At 40.0% G+C, this 22,131-nt stretch overlaps 1 protein-coding gene across 8 annotated transcripts in view; it reads left to right on the top strand.

Moving 5' to 3' along the window:
• The window catches only part of lrp1bb (low density lipoprotein receptor-related protein 1Bb), a 469,826-nt gene that overhangs the window by 281,993 nt on the left and 165,702 nt on the right, over nucleotides 1–22,131 (top strand). For all 8 annotated transcript variants that reach the window (XM_057852528.1, XM_057852526.1, XM_057852531.1 and 5 more), the window contains 9 exons: nucleotides 1,145–1,390; nucleotides 9,027–9,224; nucleotides 9,490–9,694; nucleotides 10,897–11,061; nucleotides 11,254–11,498; nucleotides 17,588–17,719; nucleotides 19,508–19,735; nucleotides 19,824–19,998; nucleotides 20,200–20,294. In XM_057852528.1, coding sequence (XP_057708511.1) covers nucleotides 1,145–1,390; nucleotides 9,027–9,224; nucleotides 9,490–9,694; nucleotides 10,897–11,061; nucleotides 11,254–11,498; nucleotides 17,588–17,719; nucleotides 19,508–19,735; nucleotides 19,824–19,998; nucleotides 20,200–20,294 — 1,689 coding nt within the window. The remainder of the gene's footprint in view (nucleotides 1–1,144; nucleotides 1,391–9,026; nucleotides 9,225–9,489; nucleotides 9,695–10,896; nucleotides 11,062–11,253; nucleotides 11,499–17,587; nucleotides 17,720–19,507; nucleotides 19,736–19,823; nucleotides 19,999–20,199; nucleotides 20,295–22,131) is intronic.

Raw genomic sequence — 22,131 nt, 5'->3', positions numbered from 1 at the left:
TATACAAAGAAAAGTACAAATATTTGTTGGTTCTAAAGCAGATTTTCATAAATGTGCAACATGAGCGCTGCCTGCAAAATGCCTTATCAAAATGCTATTTCTTTTGACGTGAACGGCATTTCTTAACCTGAAAAGATAGAAATGCCAAACGTTACACACAAAAACTTGAAACGTTTCTACACAAACTGTGTTTCAGGTTAAGAACACCCTGTAAATGCTTAACAAACTGTTAACAAATACTTCACAAATCAACAATAAATCATTTATCAACAGTTTACTACTGGTAAAACGGATAGTTATTATAAAGTGTTACCAATGTATTTGTTTTGCTATGTGTAATCCCTATTTGTAATTGTACCAGCAGTATTTATTAAGGATTTAGCAAAGGCTTTTGGGCTGTGGAACAAATTAAACAAATTGTAATGTATTCTTATGGGAAAATCCCGCTCGACATACAACTATTCCGTCTTATAAACCAGACCCTGGAACGGATTAAATTCATATTTAGATGTACCTCTGTATATACTGTATATTATTTTATAGTGGCACAGTGATAGAGGGGTCAGCATGTCTGCCTCACAGTTCTAAGATTGTTGCTTCAATCGGCTCTAGCCTCCCTGTGTGGAGTTTGCGTGCTGTCCCCCATGCCTGCTTGTGGGTTTTCTCCGGGCACTCCGGTTTCCTCCCACATCCCAAAAACATGCATAGTAGGCTCATTAAATGCTCCAAATTGTCTGTAGGTGTGAGTGTGTGTGTGGATGTTTTTTTTTTTGTCAGTATATGCCCTGTGAATGGCTGGCAAACAGTTCAAGGTGCATTCGTCCTCCTGCCCTTTGTTAGCTGGGATATGCTCCGGCACCCCCGTGACCTTCTTGATGATAAGCGAGATGAATTAAGTTATAGGTTTCCTGTTTAAACATGTTGTTTTACGGTATATTGTGCAGTTTCATTTCATAGCATGGTGAGTTATACATTTTACCGTGCAAAGTTTTGTGTGTTAATATGCACATATGGCACAATATGATGTGCCAAGTTTGAATTTCGTCAAGGTCACTGTCGAAGTCCTTTTTGTGTATTATTAATAAGAAGCATTTCCTCTGTCAGTGTGTTGATTCTTAGCCATGTTGCTATTTGTTTACCACAGATCTATGTCTGGTAGCCCGAGGAGGCTGCAGCCACATGTGCACGGTGGCACCGGGGAAAGGAGTGGTGTGTTCCTGCCCCCCGGGACTCCACCTGGACTCCAGCAACAAGACATGCGAGGTGGTGGACTACTGCAGCCGCCACCTGAAGTGCAGCCAAGTGTGTGAGCAGTACAAGACCACAGTGAAGTGTTCCTGTTATCCAGGATGGAGGCTTGACCCTGACGGAGACAGCTGCCACAGCACAGGTAACACGTCACCCCAGGGATGGAGGGATGGTGGTGATTATGCTGATGTGTCACCATGCTGGGCTTGCGTTTGATTGTTTGACTCACTCACTAGCCTCTTTAGAACTTGAAGTTATTGCTGCATGGTGTTGTTGCTGACCAACGAGTTTTGAACTGAAGGCCATATATGGGGCTTATTAAGACAAAATGTGCATTGATTGTCAAACTAAAAGTCCTCTACACTGTTTTTGAGTTAGGATCAGCCTTGGCTGTGGAATATTTTTAGTTTGCATTATAATTCATTTGACCTACAGTGTATTTTGACCTATATATGAACAAATAGGTTTCTTGGCGAATTTAGAGTGTGCAGGTTATAGTTGGGCATGCCTTAAAGTGACAATTACGGTATGCATTTTTTAATTTGATTGTTCCAACTGGTACAAGTAATCGAATGACAGCATATTTTCACAGGATAAAACTTCTGAAATGGGTGTTGAAACAAATATACTGACTTTGTCAGTTGGAATTACATATTTCATTGCTGTGTGAAGCCGTGGAAGTTTATATGTGTCACATTTGTGTTAAGAGAGAAAGGGTTAGTTTAGCATCTTAAGATGATGTACATCCATATGAGTGGAAAGTGCTTAGTTTTCGCCACTTTTATGGCCAATATGACCGCACGTGCACGCAGCGTGCTTCCGGGTTGTGCGCGCGCGCCCCCCCCACCTTTGTCTTATTATAATGTGCGAGTCATGTGTGTGTTATTGACTGCTTTACAGTCAATTTGCATTGTTTATTGCATCAGCACTAATATGATGCAATTTTCTTTCCTTTCAGAACCACACACACATCCCAGTCTTCTTCCACACACATACAAATACATCAACATATTCCCACGCATGCTCTCATCTGCTCATTGAGTGATTGTCATATCAAGTGCCATTGCCTGTATATAGTTGTGCCTGTTGCCAAGTTGGATTTAAAGTGCCAAAGACCAACTACACTCTCCGATCCTTGTTTTCTCACCGACACCCCGAGGCGAATGAACCTTAAAACATAGGCTAGGTTCATACTACAGGTCTTATTGCACAAATCCGATTTTTTTGTCATATCCGTTTTTTTGGCGTGCCCGTTCAGACTGCTTTTGTGCAGTGTGACCACTCAAGTATTGCGAATGCGCTCTAATTCACAGTCCGACACGCTCTGAGCAAGACGACCCACATGCGCAGAAGCATCAAAACAAATGACCACACATGCTGGCTGTCATCCGTCATTCCAGGGAGATCATATTTTGCTTTTTAAAAAGAGGAGACAAATAAAAGACATAAATAATCCACACACATATGGGCAGTTTGCCCCGATTCTCGGCTGTGTAAGCAATGTTGAAATATTGCTGATATAGAGCAGAGAGAAAACCGATCATTCTCAGGCTTATCCTCAACTCATTTAAATTTTTTTATGACTGTTGTCAAGCCCGGCTCTTCTCCGAAAGCCGTGTTCAATGCAAGCTAGGCGCTAATAACGCACAGCTGCACCGCTACCGTTGCGTCTCTCTCGCTCTTTGATAACGTAATTGCAGCATGAATTCCGATTTGGGAGACTTGACAGTACAGACCGCCGCGACATTCTGGTAAAATGTGGCCCAGATCGGATTTGAACCACATACGAAAGTGACCCAGATCGGATTTGAAATCGAGTCGGAAAAACACGAAAAAATCGGATTCGTGCATTAAGACCTGTAGTATGAACCTAGCCATATTGAACCCAGAACCTCATACAGTCCATTATTCCAAATTAGAATCGATAAGGGTCTCGATAAAGTATCGAATCATTAAGCAATATCGATAATGGAATCGGAATCGTAGAAATCTTATCAATTCCCATCCCTACTCATACATAGTGTCAATTTAGAGTGTCCGATCAGCCTACCATGCATGTTTTTGGGATGTGGGGGCTAACCGGAATACCCGGAGAAAACCCACGCAGGGACCTGGACAACATACAAACTCCACACAGGAAGGCCAGAGCCCTGGATTTAACCCTTGATCTCAGATCTGTGAGGCGGACGTGCTGCTTACCACTCTGCCCCGGTGCCGCCATGCGCTGTTCCTCAACAAAATATGGAGGACTACATAAGTCGTATATTTACAGGTTTTTTATTTGTTTATTGGTTTGTTTGTTTTCCCCAAATTTTAAAAATAGATAATATCCAGTGTTTTAGTCTATTTCCTTTTTTAATTAAACAAAATAATTTAGACTCTATCCTTATTTTTGTTAATCTGTTTGTTTGTTAATAACTGAAAATGCATTTAAAAAAGAAAATATTTAAGATAATATTTGGATTTAAAGGCTGAAAAAAGCTTTCTGACCATTTCAGGTCAATCATATCTAAAAAGCGATCAACTATCAATGATAGTTGATTCATTTGGTAATCAGTTGTCGATTAGTTGATTAATCGTGGCGGACATAAAAGGAAATAATAACTAAGATGTCTGCTGTGACAAAAATGAGTTTGATACCCATACATAAAATAAAGCCCATTTCTTACACAAATCCAAGTATCCAGACAGTGAAGGATTTACATTCAAATTTTTGAGTTTCTCCTGATCTTGGATGAAAAACCTCGTCAAAGCTTTCAAAAAGTTCATTCTTTCTTTGTTCTGTAATACATTAGCATATTTACTTTTGAAATAAATGTGAAGAGATTTCTTTTCTTAGTCCTTGAATTCTCAAGAACAGCGCTTCTTTGAAAAACAGGAAGCAAAGGTTGTTTGTGAGGTCAAATTCAATCCAATTCAATTATCCGAGACAAGCGAGTGCTGACTGGTGAAAGTCTTCTTCTATCTGCATTGATGCTGAGAGATAGAGGCGTCCACCCACAAACCACAGCTTTCGTCACCTGCGCAGACAAACTCCTAAAACGAAATAGTTTTCAAACTCTGTCAATGTTGGTTTGCTGTATTTCTGATGTTTATTTTTTTATTTATTCATTTGTTTATTTATTTATTCATTTTTAAAGCTGATTTTCATGAGACTGCTCTGTAACCACTAAAATCACACACACTATTGGCTTGTCATAGGCAGATTAATGGACCTTGTTTTGATTACTCACCCCTCTATTTTCATTTCAAGACTGATGGCATACACAACTCTAATCACACATTAACGTGAAAGAACACAAGCATTTTGTCTATGGAGGGCAATCAGAATTGGCGCACTTCATCATAAATCATACTTTGCATGCAAACAAAAACAATTTAATCTGGAGAGAGGTGTTATTGGATTCTTTGTGATGTCCTGAATATGCAGCCTCTTCTCATTTCTCTTTGCACGTGCCAGTCATGAATGTGTTTTCCCTGTGAAATCCGCGAGTGTTGTAGCGAGGGTGTCATTTTAATTGTGTTTGTGAGTTTATTATTAAGGATTTACTTTACAGTTCAGAGGATATAAAAAAATATATATATCTTAAAGGGCACAGTCCCTATGCAATTGAGAAATTCCTTTGATGATTTCACTGAACATGTACATTGTTACTTTATGTGAGTTTTAACTGAAGAAACAGCTTTCAGATACAAAGCTGTTCTGGAACAGAAATAATCTGGCTCATTAAACTGACTCCCAGTGGATAGAGTTTAGTAGGAAAAGCACCCCTTCGTCACTAGAATTAGAAACTTTTTGCAACCACACATAAGGGTTTACTTAAAACACTTCAAATAATACACTCAACAACCTCCAATTGCAAATATATAAAGCAGTAATGTGAAGTAATTTCATAACATGCCAAATAGGGTCACAATTAAAGTAATTAAACATTGTCCAACAAATAAAGCATGAAAAAATAATTTATATGTTGTATATTTGACAAAATAATCGCGTTTCCGAAGTTCGAGCCTGAAAGGGGACGAACCCGGAAGTGATACGTCACACCGAGAACAGCGATGGCAGCGCTCCATACATACGGCCGCCATACAAAGCCCTTCAAACAATGATTCAAACAGCGATATAAGCGATAGATCGAGCGCAAGGGAGGAGATCCAAGTTTTTGAAGAGTTGGAGGAAGAAGAGGAGCTTGGAATTTTATGTTGGACCTAACATGTATTAGCCAGACGCTAATCAGGATGCAAACAATGTGCCTAGACTACCTGACGTGGAATGGAGACAAGACCCATCGAGATTACAAGATTGGTAAGATATAGGCTGTTATTATTTTCATGATTTGAAGATGCAGGCATTTGCACATAATTTTATGTTTTTGTCTATCTGGTGACATTGTTTAAAAAAATAATAATCAGACTGCATGTTCATTTTGGCAGATCCTGCAGCTCTCATGCATATTAAATAATAATATAAAAACGTTGGGGGGAAAGAAGGAGATGAGTCGTTGATGGCTTTCTCCACTTTATTGTGGCAACAATAAGAAAACAAAATAATAGCGGACTGCCGCCACATTCGACCGCGAAGTTTTGCTTCTCGCTCATCTCCGCCTCGCCTCGTACTACCAGCTACTACTACTTCCAGTCCCAGCGTCTCTTAAACGGATGGTGCATAGTGTCTTGTTATTAGCTTTTTGTTGACAAAGGTATCGAACACACGACGTGCTGACAACTTTGTTTCTTAACAAATGGAGCTAACAGTAGCTGGGGCTATCGGCAGGAAGTGGCGTCTAATGGCGTGAGATAATGTAGTTTTTTCACACAAGCGAACAGATTACAAAGCACCACTTCAGTGTTGTCCCGAGACTACATTTCCCATGATTCACTGCGGGACTTGAGCTGCTCGCTGATTCGCTGCGAGATTGACTCAATGCCAACACGCAAACAAACCTGCCGCTGTCAACGCTCACATTTGACAGCATTCGCCAGCTGTTTACTCGCCATTCACGCTCGTTTGCATTTGATCGCTAGTCTGATACACTCCCGCTTTTTCGGTGAGGTCTTTTGTGTTTATCCGTTATTGGATCATTTTTGTTCACCACTGTAAATAAGAGCACTGAAGCAAGAAGGGGTAAGTCGCCATTTCTGTTCAACCTGTTTTCTCCTGTTTTGTTTAGCGTAAGAAGCTAGGTTAGTTGCTGTCTTTTCTTCGTTCTTTTTCATGATCAGGGTTTAGTTAGCGGGTGGGGTACAAGTGTAGATTCCTTTTGTTTGTTGTTTTGGCCTGGGCTTACCCTGAAGCCGCGCTTCATCCACATTTTGTACATATTCATTGCGAGTTTGATTGTTGTGTAAATAAATTTGTGCCACTTTTGAAATTGTGTGGCTCGTTTTATGTTACGCCCTTCGCGAGCAGTCCTTGGGACGTAACACTAGCGAACACAACAACAACTATGCCACGACTATTGCCACGAGTTGGCTTTCGGCTAACGTCGCTAGCTTCTACTATACATTCCACAACAGTTGGCAGCTCTGCTTTGACAAAGTCATCAGTCATCTATCCAAAAATCACACTTACTTTTTGGCAAATCCTTGATCATAAGCAGATCGGTTAAGGAAGCAGGCATCTTCGAAGTGTTCGCAGCAGAGAACACTACTCAATGATGGCGTGAAATTCATTCACTTCCTGCGAACGAAAGACGTCCATTTACGTGCCCTGCTATCCTTTGGCCACTCATACAACTTTTCGTTTGAGTGAGAACAAAACATTGCCACACACAGCCGTGGCATCTTACCGAGAAGCAATCCAACAAACAATACTGTTATATGGCGGACTTCCCTCGCACTTCCTGGTGTGACGTAATTTCCGAAGACTGCCGAAGAAAAGCATTTTCGTTGTCAAGGGCATTGCTATGGGTTAAACAAAGAATCTGGAAGGGTTGCGTTAAAATAACGAAAATATGCTTATAACTGTTTAGCCATTGATATTATTCAAAAACATGGTTGGCCAACCTTACTTCACATTACTGCTTTAGTGAGAAATACACAGCACTAGCATGTCAAGTATTACCATGTTTCCTCTTAGGCAGTGTTTTAGTTCTGTGAATACATTATTTGTGAAAAGTAAAACAGTGTAACACGTTGGTGAGATGAGGAGTAAAAGTACAGACAATTCCGCTTAATCGCCAAAGGATATAATACACTTCACCTGTCTTTTAGATTCAACAGTATTCCTCTTTAGGCTGACACATGACACAACACATTCCCAAACAATATCAAAGAATTCTCTTAAATGAGAAAATGTTTAGGTATATGTATCTTGGTTCTATGAATATTTTGTATGAACCTAGCTAATGATCTCTCGACATAATCAAATAAAACAACAATTACGTTAATAATCTGTGTTTGGTAAAATAGTGTTTTTTACCTAAAATTGTTCTAAAGTATTAAAATTTAAAACTTCCTTAACCCACTAAACTCTCATTTCTGTAGTCCTTCATGAAATAAGGATGACTTTCGTGTTTCATCCAAATAAGAAATTTGTAAAAATCTGCTTTTACTTCAGAAAACAATGATCAATTTCTGACACTTTATGGCGCAAACAAATCAATCATTTTTATGGTGGGGAAAAAAAGTCATTCATGCATTCTAAAGTTTTTAAATAGTTCAACCTGAAACAGATTCAGAAAGGTATTCCAAAGTACTACATAGGTCTTCGCATTTCCGTACCTAAGAAGAAGCACCCAGTTAAAAAACAGTGTTGCGAATCCACTCACTCTCTCATGCAATATTTATGATCTTTTTTTTGTTTTGTTTTGTTTTTGTTTTTTTTTGTTTAACTAATTAAGCAATACCATACTGTATAAAGTATAATAATTTGTTGATAAACGTTGACCTTATGCCCGGGAAATAAATCGATTTAATAAATCACTTTTTTCACCACACGATTTAAATGAATTAATATGCACCCCGCCACCCGCCCCCCCTCTTTCTCGTGATGCGTGTTTGACGATATGCAGTACACACAGTGTTGCCAACTTGTCGCCTTTTTCGCTAAATCTGTTGACTTTCCAAAGCCTCATGACAAGTTTTTTTTTTTTTTTTTTTCTGTCAAAAGTGACTAGCGACGAATGTAGCGACTTTTTCCGAGGGATTTTTACTTTATTCCTCTCTCCAACAGCATCCTTTACAATTACATGCAAATGGACAGTTATGCAAATTAGGTGATGATGTCATCTTGCAACTTCTAGCAATTTTTAGCCAATAGCTACTTTCCGTACTTGGGACTTGGCAACACATCGGAGACCTTTGTTTTTCTTTCCATATCGCACACCCACTGACGAAGTTGAAAATAACTAACAAGCCTATTTCGACCAATTAACCTTAACCTTCTGCTGTAAGTCCAGGCAGTTAATGCAGAATAATCTCTATGCCAATTACTTCTTTAAGAGTAATGATTTCCACAGTGCGTTCATCAGTTAGGTACTGTTGGTGTTTGAAAGATGCTAGATTAAGTATCATCCATTTCTCCAGATCATTGTGAAGTATTGGGTAGTTGTAGGTTGAATGTGCTTTATGAATTTCCGCAAGTGAATAAATCCAGTATTCTCCAAGGTAACAATATAGGATATGGAGGGGATCTACGTCACATTGTACACTAGATCAATTCAAAGGAGATCTCAGCTTACCATTCAGTTTATGTCACGCCATCAATTAACTGAGCCCCCAGTGTCACACTCTCAAAATAAACAAGCCCCTTGTTTCCTGTCACTTTGCCCGCTCAGATCCCTTTGAGGCTTTCATCATTTTCTCCATTCGACATGAGATAAGACGAATAGACCTTCACAAGCGAGACTATAGCCTTCTTGTGCCGGGACTGAGGAATACCATTGCCTTGGATTTCCACTTTAATCGCAGCCTCCTTTACTGGACGGATGTGGTGGAGGATAAGATCTACAGGGGAAGGCTCTCTGAGAGTGGAGGTATGCCAACATATGAAGTAATGTGATGTGCCGACTAAAGGGACCCTTGTGGGTGATAACAGGCCATTTTATTAACCGATCTTGGCATACATTAATCGAATACTGCTGATAATGTTTCTTAGTGAGGATAAAAACATTTCACAACAAGATTCTTTCAAGTCAGTAACCTTAAACATGGTATTCCTTGTAATGTGAGGAGACTGTATTGCTCGTGTACGTTATTAGCTACATACATTATTGTATCCCTGTATTATTTTTGATCCAGGTGTGAGTGGGATAGAGGTGATCATACAGCACGGCCTGGCCACCCCAGAAGGTCTGGCCGTGGACTGGATTACGGGAAAACTGTACTGGATCGACAGTAATCTGGACCAGATCGAAGTAGCTAAATTGAACGGGCAGATGCGAACCACTCTAATTGCAGGTGGTATGGAACATCCGAGGGCCATCGCTCTGGATCCGGGACAAGGGTATGTATTTACCAAAATGACAGCGCCGATTGATTTTCTCTATTGGTTTTCACCTGACTACTGTTATTTTTGGACTGCAGTATAAGCGCAGAAATGACAGTGAATCATGATCAGTCATCAGTTAAAATGGATCTAAAGCCTAGAGCTGGCAGTGAATGAGTTAAACAGGGATGTCTGGACTTTTTATGTTTCCTATTAATTTGATTCAATACCCCAAAACCCATGTGTTGCCCTGCATATAGATGTGTAATATTGATACAGCATGGCCGTTTGGATGGCGTCCTCAAATTGGGAGCTTATCCCTGATTAATGCGGCACAGCACTTGAACCTTGACTGTCTACTGAGGCAAGAATATTTCAGATTAAAGCAAAATCCAGACCTTCCTAAAATCAATTTAACACTCTTAAAATGTGAGTAATCTGCTCCTGCTTTCTCCCCTATGCTACTCTTAACACATTTGGATGGCTAAATGTTATGGCCACCCAGCCAAGGATTAATGGATGCTCTCTGTGCTGTTCCATTTCCAAGCAATAATTCTAATCTAATTACTTGAATCCACTCAAAGCAGAGGTTCATTGATTAGAGAGACCTTATCAAGTGAATAAGGCTATCGAGCTGGACGATGGCCTGTACAATATTGTTGACGTCACTCGGTCGTTTTGTCTTTTTGTTCAAGATGACTTTGTGAACCAAAGCAAAATGTGTCTTGGCTGGGTTGCAGGTATGGACTCTGGATACTGTTAATGCTCGCATCGATGGTGTTCATTTTCAGGCCTCATTGAGCTGTGAAAAGTCATAATAAAACAGATGGTCTCCTGTTTCAAGGTCTGCCGCAGGTTGTACCGAGGTCATGGCTGTTGTTCTGAGCTGGTGACTGCATCTGTCAATACGGCAATTCGGTCATAACTGGATTTTGTTTGTTTTCTAGTACAATAAAATTAACAACTCTGACAAAGTATAAATATTTGAGGTAGGCTGGCATACCTTTATTACTTTGCTTTCCTCCGTGCAACAGTAGCACTGCTCATCTAAAGGTACTTGCACAATTTAGTTTAGCATTTAGTACATTTTTGTCATGGAAGCAACGTTCACTTTCTCTAAGACAAAACACTCAAAATGGTGGAGAATAATAAAACATTAAGCCTTGCTTGTGGGTGCCTCAATACTAATTGACTGCCGATATTTGGGTTTTGTCACGTAGCATTCTCTTCTGGACTGATTGGGACGCAACGTTCCCTCGCATTGAAGCTGCATCAATGAGTGGACAGGGTCGTCACATTGTGTTTAAAGATATGGAAATTGGAGCCTGGCCCAATGGACTGACACTGGATCATCTGGAAAAGAGGATTATTTGGACCGATGCACGGTACTGAAGCGTTCATGCATCTTACTTTCCAGTGTGATATGTGGTGAAAGGGCACTCGTGTCCCCTAGCAAATGTTGTTTTAGACTCCTCATTCTAGCTGGATAAAGTATGCTGTTTATTGCCTTTGACAACTTGTACTTGGAAATGTTGCATTTGAAGGGCATTTTCAACTCTTGGTGGTCCCTCCAACAGCTCCGATGCCATTTTCTCTGCACTCTACGATGGTAGCGGCGTCATCGAGATCCTTAAGGGACACGAGTACCTGTCCCATCCTTTCGCTGTGTCACTCTTCGGAGGTAATGTCTACTGGACGGATTGGAGGACCAACACTTTGGCACGAGCCAATAAGTGGACAGGCCAGAATGTCACCGTCATCCAGAAGACAAGCGCTCAGCCTTTTGACCTGCAGATCTTTCATTCTAGTAGGCAGCCACAAGGTGAGGAGTCATGTCTTACTGGTTGATTAAAGTTCGTACGACAGGATAAAAAATGTCTTAAATAGAATTATTATGTGAATTAGAATCATATTTTGAGATGATTTGACTATATACAAAAATTTGGCAAAGCGCAGATGACGAGAAATTAGTTTTTTAATCCACCGTTTCGCCACGCCTACCATTATAGGGCTCTAGCATCTCGAACAGGAGGATGACGTCGGCAGGGTCATGGTTTCATCGGATTTATAATTCAAGCCATTGAGGGGGAATTATTCAAAACGAAGAAAATGCGAGGAAGAGAGCCGCAAAATGTCATTGTTCCAGTCACTCTACTGCAATAGTTTTAAAGAATTTTCTTTTTATCAAAGTAATATTCCCCAATTGCTAGATAAATGGTATGGTCATGACAAATAAGTCTTGTGTTAAATGGAATATGAAATAATAAAAATGCATTTATTCAGTATGACAGGGCAAAATTACTCCATAATGGTCAAAACTGTCGACTTCACCTTTACTGTCACACCCCCCAAACGATATTTTGTCCCACTGTAGTTAGTCAGGCTTTTATCATTTCCCTGCCTCGGCTTCGGAGAATGTAAACAAACCAAGAGGCGTGACAGCTAGCCGACATGCTAACCGGAAACGAGTGATGTCTCAAAGTCTTGTTTTCGCTTTTCGAAGCGTAAAATCACACAAAACTAGCCCGGAACATGTCACACGGTGGCGGGGTTGTCGGTTGTCTTCGCCAATCGGCAACCCACTCTGCAGCGAGCAAGTTACAGCTCGTTCCACTCCGACGGACAGGAAAGCTCGCCAGGGAAGCAGCTGGAGAGTACCGCCGGACAAACCGGCCAACGTCGGAGGAGCGCGTAGCTGCCACATGGTCAACACGAATATGCTGTAAAATGGTGCTTTACTACACGGGAAGACGTAAACAGAGAGCGGCGTGCAGTTGTTGATGTTGCAACAAGCCGCTGGTCGTCGGCAGAGTGGCATTTTTGGTGGACAATCAAGCCACCTCCGTATTAAAACATGTGCCATGATCACAGTATTTGACATTATACAAAATGCGATGTTTACTCATTTCCTCGTAAGTCCAATGGTCCCACAGTAGCAGGGCTTGTTTTGACCATTATTCGTGGTAAACGAGAAACTTTTGAAACGCAAAAAGGCTCACACGCCTCTCTGGTGCAGCAACAATTTTCTGCAGCTGTTTGGCTGGCGTGATGTGAAAAATAAACAATCCGCAAAATCAGCTGAATCTGCAGTCCATCTGCACACTATAAAACAATGCTGTATTGTGAGATGCTGACCCGAGTGACGTCACATTTGCATTCGTCCTAAACCCGAGGCCGAAGCCGGAAGTCACTCATTTTCATGGCGCGGGATTCAAAAATTGAATATATAAAACGATGGCTTCCACACACATCCATGCAGTCCATTTCATTCAGGAGCATAAAACACCACGTGAAATATGATATAAACATGCTTTTTGGTGTCATACGCACTTAATGACACATTACTAGAACATATCAAAATTAGGTTTGCAACCTCGGTTTTTGTGTGCCTAATTTTTGCAGAGTTCACTTTTTGATGACTTTCATCCATTTCAGTAGTAATTTAGAATCATTTTTTACAGTTTTCTGTTTGTAACACAGTAGTTGTTCTTCACTAAATGTATTTCTGATTAATATTTGAGAGTTTCATTAACAGATTAATAGTGTTTCTTTCTTAGGTGAAATACTGCATTTATTTTGTAGTATTTGTTTTTCATCAATTTTCACGCATCAGTCAGCCAAATAAAGTTATGTGTATAAAATATCCCGCTTGCTCAAATTCAATGGCGCCACCATTATTCATTAACAAAATTATTCAAATCAATACATTGAAAAAGCTTGAAACCAATTAAATGTATTTTTCTTTAAATCGGTCTTAATGATTTTTCAGTCAAGGCTAAAATTATTTGTAAATCCAATCTAATTAACCTGATGTACCTTACATTTTTACGATTGCCAAGTTTCTGAAAATAGCACTCCCCAGCATCATTTGAGTGCAAACTGCGCACCATGCATAAATGAGTATCATCATAATGGTAATCGGGTTTACGTTGATTTAATGCTTCCTCTGCTTTCCCCAATGTGTCTCCAATTAATTATCTGTTTCTTCCTGTAGCGGCATTAGCATTATTGTTCACGATTAAATAAATGTCATCAAATGGGGACTGTGTTTCTCAAGAAGAGCATGTCTAATCTTTTTGGTGTATTAAACAAAAACAAAAAACACACACACACACTCACAAAATGAAGCAATGTGGGTGTGTGCATACTTCAGTGCAATACCCTGAAAACCTGGGTGAGAGGAAGGAGAAAAATGGCTGTGATGTGATAGGACCAAAGAATAGAAAGAGCAAATATGTAGCAGGTCTCAGATGCCAAAGAATGGTGTTTCACAGGAGGTTCTTGAAACACAAAACAGCGGGTGCTTCACCAGAAGGGTAGGCGAACAGTCATTTGTGGATTAGAAAGCATACAACAGTCCTATTACAGTGATTTGCATAACTCACAAATGACTGATTCTAGCTAGCAACGACAACAACAAAGAAACATGGCTGTATAGCGTTTGACAATGGAGCATAAATTATCAATGTCTTTAACTGTGCCACACACCTCAGCAATCATACAGCTGAAATCTTGGCCAATAAATGTGTGAATTAATATTGTGTTTGAATTAATTAATTCCAATATAATGTAACTGCCTAATCATATAAAAAGATTCAAAGAAGAATTGCTAATTTTTTTTTTACGTATAAGACGCAGTAATGAAATCACCCTTCAATAGTGGATTTCCTTTGTACTCGTGTGCAATAAACTCACCTGATTTCCTGCTATCCATGCTTATTTGTCATCACTGAGATTGTAATGGTTTTGTTCGGCCGCCATGCTCCTCTGTTCAGAAAATACTGTATATGCAAGTATATACAGTACCCTCCATAATTATTGGCACCCCTGAAAAAGATATGTTTTTTAGCTTCTAATATATATATATTTTTAATTCAAATAATATGGGACCTTAATGGAAAAAAAGAGAAAAATCCTTCAATACAAGTGTATTCATTCAGCGGGGGGAAAAACCCACATAAATCCCACCCAGTCCTGGGACCGTGTGCTTTGGTCAGATGAGACCAAAATTGAGCTTTTTGGCAACAAACACTCTAAGTGGGTCTGGCGTGCCACGAAAGATGCGCATGCTGAAAAGCACCTCATTCCCACAGTGAAGTATGGGGGTGGGTCAGTGATGCTGTGGGGCTGTTTCACTTACAAAGGCCCTGGGAACCTTGTTAGGGTGCATGGCATCATGAATGCTTTGAAATACCAGGACATTTTAAATCAAAATCTGTTGCTCTCTGCCCGAAAGCTGAAGATGGATCGTCACTGGGTCCTTCAGCAAGACAATGACCCTAAACATATGGCCAAATCTACACAGAAATGGTTCACCAGACACAAAATCAAGCTCCTCCCATGGCCATCTCAGTCCCCAGACCTTGTTTTGTTGGCAAAAGGGGGTTGTACAAAGTACTAACACGAGGGGTGCTAATAATTGTGACACACATTATTTGATGTCAAATAATTTTTTCTTTATGACGGATTTTTTCCCCACTGAATGAATGCACTTGTATTGAAGGTTGGATTTTTCTGTTTTTTTCCATTAAGGTCCCATATTATTGGAATTTTAAAAAAATTAGAAGCTAAAAAACACATCTTTTTCAGGGGTGCCAATAATTATGGAGGGCACTGTACACAATGAAAGTGTCCAGCAATGATACCACCGGTCCGTAGTGGTGAAGAAGGAGCTGAGCCTAAAGGCAAAGCTCTCGATTTACCAGTCGATCTACGTTCCTACTCTCACCTATGGTCACGAGCTGTGGGTCGTGACCGAAAAAACAAGGTCCCGGATACAAGCGGCCAAGATGAGTTTCCTTCGCAGGGTGTCCGGGCTCTCCCTTAGAGATAGGGTGAGAAGCTCGGTCATCCGGGAGGGACTCGGCTTTGAGCCGCTTCTCCTCCGCGTTCCGGGGAGCCAGCTGAGGTGGCTAAGGCATCTGGCTCGGATGCCTCATGGACGCCTTTCTAGAGAGGTGTTCTGGGCATGTCCCACTGGCGGGAGGCCCCGGGGACGACCCGCTGGAGAGACTATGTCTCTCGGCTGGCCTAGGAACGCCTTGGGATCCCGCCGGAGGAGCTCGTTGAAGTGTCTGGGGAGAGGGAAGTCTGGGCTTTCCTGTTAAAGCTGCTGCCCCCGCGACCCGACCCCGGAGCAAGCGGATGATGATGGATGGATGGATGGATGGATGGATGGATGGATGGATGGATGGATGGATGGATGGATGGATGGATGGATGGATGGATGGATGGATGGATGGATGGATGGATGGATGGATGGATGGATGGATGGATGGATGGATGGATGGATGGATGGATGTTGGCAATAACGGAGGCCAAACATTTTCTGTAACTCTTCACTCTTCGCTTGGTGTAAAAAATCAACTGTGGGAGCAATCATTAGAAAATGGAAGACATACAAGACCACTGATAATCTCCCTCGATCTGGGGCTCCATGCAAGATCTCACCCCGTGGCGTCAAAATGATAACAAGAACGGTGAGCAAAAATCCCAGAACCACACAGGGGGAGACCTAGTGAATAACCTACAGAGAGCTGGGACCACAGTAACAAAGGCTACTCTCAGTAACACAATGCGCCGCCAGGGACTCAAATCCTGCACTGCCAGACGTGTCCCCCTGCTGAAGCCAGTACACATCCATGCACGTCTGCGGTTCGCTAAAGAGCATTTGGATGAACCAGAACAGGACTGGGAGAATGTGTTATGGTCAGATGAAACCAAAATATAACTTTTTGGTAGAAACACAGGTCCTCGTGTTTAGAGGAGAAAGAATACTGAATTGCATCTGAAGAACACCATACACACTGTGAAGCTTGGGGGTGGAAACATCATGTTTTGGGGCTGTTTTTCTACAAAGGGACCAGGACGACTGATCTGTGTAAAGGAAAGAATGAATGGGGCCATGTATTGAGAGATTTTAAGTGAAAATCTCCTTCCATCAGCAAGGGCATTAAAGATGAGATGTGGCTGGGTCTTTGAGCATGACAATGATCCCAAACACACAGCCAGGGCAACAAAGGAGTGGCTTCGTAAGAAGCATTTCAAGGTGCTGGAGTGGCCTAGCCAGTCCCCAGATTCCAACCCCATAGAATATCTGTGCACTGAGTTGAAAGTCCGTGTTGCCCAATGACAGTCCCAAAACATCACTGCTCTAGAGGAGATCTGCATGGAGGAATGGGCCAAAATACCAGCAACAGTGTGTGAAAAGCTTGTGAAGAGTTACATAAAACGTTTGGTCTCCGTTATTGCCAACAAAGGGTACATAACAAAGTATTGAGATGAACTTTTGGTATTGACCAAATACTTATTTTCCACCACGATTTGCAAATAAATTCTTTAAAAATCAAACAATGTGATTTTCTGTTTTGTTTTTCTTTTCCATATTCTGTCTTTCTTTCTTTCTTTCTTTTTACCCATGTTGACAATTACAGGCCTCTCTAATATTTTCAAGTAGGAGAACTTGCACAATTGGTGGTTGACTAAATACTTATTTTCCCACTGTATACAGTTCAGGCTAAATAATGGATGGGAACGTCTGGTTTCAACTAAATATTTCAATTTTCTTTCAAATGCACCGCTTTTAAGCCACTCCATTTGTTTTGTGTTTTTTCTTTTGTTTATGCTTACACATTTTTTAAAGTACGGTAATATGTAGGTCACAGTAAATTGGTTTTCTTGTACACTTTCTGAGCACTTGCAAATGAGATGTCTTATCTCCTTTTTTTAAATTCACAGCAAAAAGTGCTTCCACTTGTCCTTTTTTTTTTTTTTTTGACACTGAAGTAAGCATTTTTATGTTAGAGTCGAGTAAAACTGGGCATGTCTGTTTGCTTGCCATTTCACCTTTTGAGGTCTCAAAGATCAACTTCCGAATTGTTTTTTCTTCCTCACGCGTCTCTTTCCTATCAGCTTTCAACCCTTGTGAGGAGAATGACGGACGCGGTCCCTGCTCGCATCTGTGTCTCATCAATTACAACTCCACTGCATCGTGCACCTGTCCACACCTTATGAAGCTCGCACCCGACAAACAATCTTGCTTTGGTGAGCATAAAGATTTGTCATTTTTCATACTTTCTTCTCATGACAGTAAGATGTAGCGCAGGAGATCAGCAATTACGAGAACACTGTTTGATTGACATCAACAATACTGGCTTTGTTCTCATGGATCCCTGTAGTCCCCACAGTTATATCCAATTCATATAAGAACATTTTTAGGCCTATCGTAGTTTCAAATTGTCATTCTTAATCTTGGGATGTTTTATGCCTGTGCTTTTCTTTGTTTTCTTGTTGTTCTTTGTTTTTTACATGGTGCACAAAACTCGATTTAAATTGAAGAAATATGGCTTTGGAATTTGTAATTGCCACAAATTTAAGAGAGTTTTCATTATCATAAATTGCTCTTTGTACGCTGCCAAAAACAATTTATATTGACAAAGCGTTATCGCTACTTTTTCTACTACTCTATGTCACTGTCATTGCTTGTCTGTGAATCGCCACTCCCTCCAAATGGCCAAGGTACGCACACAAATCAGAGCCAAAAAAATGAAGAAAAAAAAAAATAATAATAATAAAATCTCAAATCCAGGGTGTCTTAATTATCCCTGAAGGGCTGTTTCGTTTTTTTCTTAGCTTGAACTCAATTTCATAGGCTGTGAACATAAGTAGAGTTTAAGGGGGGGGGACGAGGGGGCCAGGTCCCCCTGGTGCCGAAAAGTGTCATTGCATATAATTGACTTTTATTTTATATTATATATATATATAAATTGTAAAGCAATAAAAGAAAAAACAAAAATGAATGAAATGAACAAAAAATGATATTTTTATAATGGGTCAAAAAAAAAAAAAAAAAAAAAAAACATTTGCTTTGCATATTATTTTCAACAACAACAAAAGTAGAGTAGGGCAATTTTATTTTTCAATTTTTTTTCTCTGTTTGAAAACATTTTGGGGGGGATTGAATGATTTAAACACAAATGTCCTACCCATAATATGGCCCAAACACAAAAAGGATTGCTAAAATCAAAGAAAAAAATTTAAATGAAAAATTAAGTGTTAAAAGGCAAATATTTGAGTCCCAATTTTTTTTTTCGCATTCAAAAACTTTTTTTTCTATGATTGTTTTTTTTTTTTTCGTTTTTTGATTGAAGTGATTTTTCTTTTGAAAATCTATATATATACTGTATATATTTTGAAGCAACTTATTTTTTGATTGAATAGTAAAGACACAAATGTCCTTACCAAAATGTGGCCCAAACGCAAAACAACATTACTCCAATCAAAAAAGTTGCTTCAACCCCAAAAAATTGACTTCAATCAAAAAAACAAAATTCAAAGAAAAATAGCTTTCAAAAACATTTTTTTGTTTCAAATTTATTTTTGCATTCAAACAAATTTTTTGATTGAAGTGACTTTTTTTGATTGAAGCAACTTTTTTTAGGGATCGAATAATGAAGACACAAATCTACCTCCATATGACTCCGCCCAGGATATACAATTTTTGACTGGAGTAACTACTTTGGCATGACACTGGCGGGCGTACTGTATTCAATGGATGACGATCTTGGTGAAAAATATAGCTGTCCTAAGCAGCCTGATTTAGAATTCCCCTCAAGAATGACGGGAAACAAAAAACGCTCATTTTCAACTTATTATTATATTCTTGTAAGTTAATTTTATTGCTGACACTGCGTTTTGTGGTCATCAACATGTTGTGCCCCCCCGCCCCAAAAGTCAAACTCCGCCTATGACTGTGAACTATACCAAAGCAACATTAACGCACATTAGTTAATCCTTCTTGATATTTGACCATTTTTTGAATTATGTCAAAAGCTTTGAAAAGGTTCCTCCTGTATGTACGGCGGTCCGAAATCCGAGGTGTGGACATCGATAACCCATACATGAATGTCATGACGGCCCTGACTGTGCCAGACATTGACGATGTCACTGTAGTGGACTATGACGCTCAAGAGGAGAGGATCTACTGGGCTGATGTTAAAACACAAACTATTAAACGGGCTTTCATTAATGGGACTAAGCTGGAAACCATCATTTCTTCAGGTAGGTAAATTTCTTTGATGACATTTCTCATTATGTATTGTTTGTAAATATGTTGGGTTTTTTTTGCGCGCATATGCTTTCCCTCCAGACATAGTGAACTGCCGTGGCCTGGCTTTGGACTGGCTTTCCAGGAACTTATATTGGCTTAGCTCAGAGAATGACGAGTCACAAATCAATGTCGCTCGCTTTGATGGCTCCCTGAAGACTTCGGTCATCCACGGCATTGATAAACCAAGGTGCCTTGTAGTGCATCCCGCTAAGGGGTGAGTAGATTATCTGTATCCTCCTTAGTCTGTATCCTTTATCACGATGTCGCCATCAATGCTTAGAATTACAAGAACTAACTGACCGTCAAGACGGAAAGGATCATTCAGATCAGTGGTTATCAGGATCAACCTAATCGAGTTGTTTGTATTTACATTTTAGATAACAGGGTATAACTAACTATTTGCCTGTCCCCTTAGGAAAATGTATTGGACAGATGGGAATACTATTAACATGGCCAACATGGATGGAAGTAACAGCAAGGTCCTCCACCAGAACCAGAGAGAACCTGTCGGTAAGTAACAACATTTGCAGCAACTGGACCGCCTACAAAGGGACCGAAAAGAAAATGGATCTGCCTTACTCCACTCATTAATTCAATCTATTAAAAACACACATTTACACACAGAAACAAACCATTCCTACCATACGGATGAAAAATGAACAAAACCACAGCCATCCTGTTGATGTTTAGTCTTTTTATTTTCTTTTGTCATGGCGCATAATGACGACAAAGAATGCTTCTGAACTCCTTCAGGATTTATCGTAGAACACTCAAAGCTGTATTCAACTCTGCCAGCTGGCATCGGTGAGACGAGTTAATTGCGACACTTTCAAGAGATTAAGGCCATTCATCGGATTCCCTGCACAGGATTGTGCGTACGCATTGCGGTTACCTGCATGCCGTCATGGACTACTCGGCTCCTGTGTAGGATACAAGACAACCATCAAATAAGACGAAGACCATCCAAAAGATAATTTCTTGGAATTGGTTTTAACTTATTCAATTCTAGCCATTTAAAAAAAAAAAAAAAAGGAGTTTTTGACCTATTTTCAAGCCGCACAGAATGTCTTCTATAATTTCTTTAATAGGCCAGATTTTCCAAATTGATGCAGAGGTTCTTTTACAAGGAACACCCAATGGTCCGTTTTTTTTTCCCTTAGGACTAAGTACTTGCACATAGGCCTGTTTTTCACAATGTCAGATCTGAAAATAATTATCATTTTTGAAATGTAATATCAGCAGAAAGTTGAGTTTGATGATATATTTATTTTGCCTTCGTGACACCACTAACATTTGAACAATGCTTTTATAAATAACAGTACAGTGGAACCTCCACATTCGAAGTGCATTCGTTCCAGGACCTTGTTTGTAAGTAGGAATAGTCTTATGTCGAGCAGGATTTTAATGTAACGAATCAGGTTCTAATGTGGCGGATGTGTTTTGCGTGGTGTATCTGAACATACCGCGTGGCTGACTTGACAGAGTGAGTGAGGGACTTTTTACTTTCACTTTGTTCAGCTGCTGCTGATAGTAGGCATGTTGTGTTGAACAAGTTCTGAAATAAATGATTAAAAACCTGACGAAGCTGGTGATTTTTAGCGATGTTACAACAATAATAATTGTCACATTAACTTATAAAGACTGTCGAATGGAGGTCGGAGGAGGACCGTCGAGATCGTAGACATTCTACGACCGTATTGTTGAGCCAGTTCACGGACGCGTGCAACGCTCATATTTTTCTATCATTTCCATCTTCATTTCAATGATAAGCCGCACCTTTTTCCTTTTTTTCACCATCTGCACTAAACATGCTTGGAACCCATGGTGATTTCTCTAACATGAAAATCCGCCGTGCGTCCGTCTTGTGGGAAAACAAAGAAAATGTGGAGCTGTCATAAATCGTCGTATTTCGAGCATGTCGTTGGATGTAGAAACAAATGGCAACTCAAATTTTACTTCGGATGGCAAAAAGATCGTGTGTTGAAGCAATCGTATGTGAAAGTACCACTGTATTAGATATTAGGCATGTTCAATCCTTATTTGTGTAACATTAGTGAAGGCTGCATGTAAAGAGTTCGACAAATTTCTTTCTCGTAGTCTTTCACCCATTTTTTTCAAACCAAAAACTGCAACTCCAAATCCATTCAAAGCACTCCAACTTACTGGTGACCAGTCCAAGATGCATCTTTCCTCTCGCCTCATCACTTGTGATACACTCAATTTACCACCCACCCTAAAGCTCTATAGAAAATTGATGGATGGATCCAGTAAACTGATCCTTTGTGAAACTATTGGTTTGGAATAAATTGAAAGACATGTCAATATATATCAATAGGCCTTTAAATGT

This window comes from Corythoichthys intestinalis, chromosome 12 (assembly GCF_030265065.1).
Source record: "Corythoichthys intestinalis isolate RoL2023-P3 chromosome 12, ASM3026506v1, whole genome shotgun sequence".
In the NCBI taxonomy this organism is placed as follows: domain Eukaryota; kingdom Metazoa; phylum Chordata; class Actinopteri; order Syngnathiformes; family Syngnathidae; genus Corythoichthys; species Corythoichthys intestinalis.
Note: the sequence above shows the minus strand (reverse complement) of the source record. Positions and strands in the feature narration are given on the sequence as shown.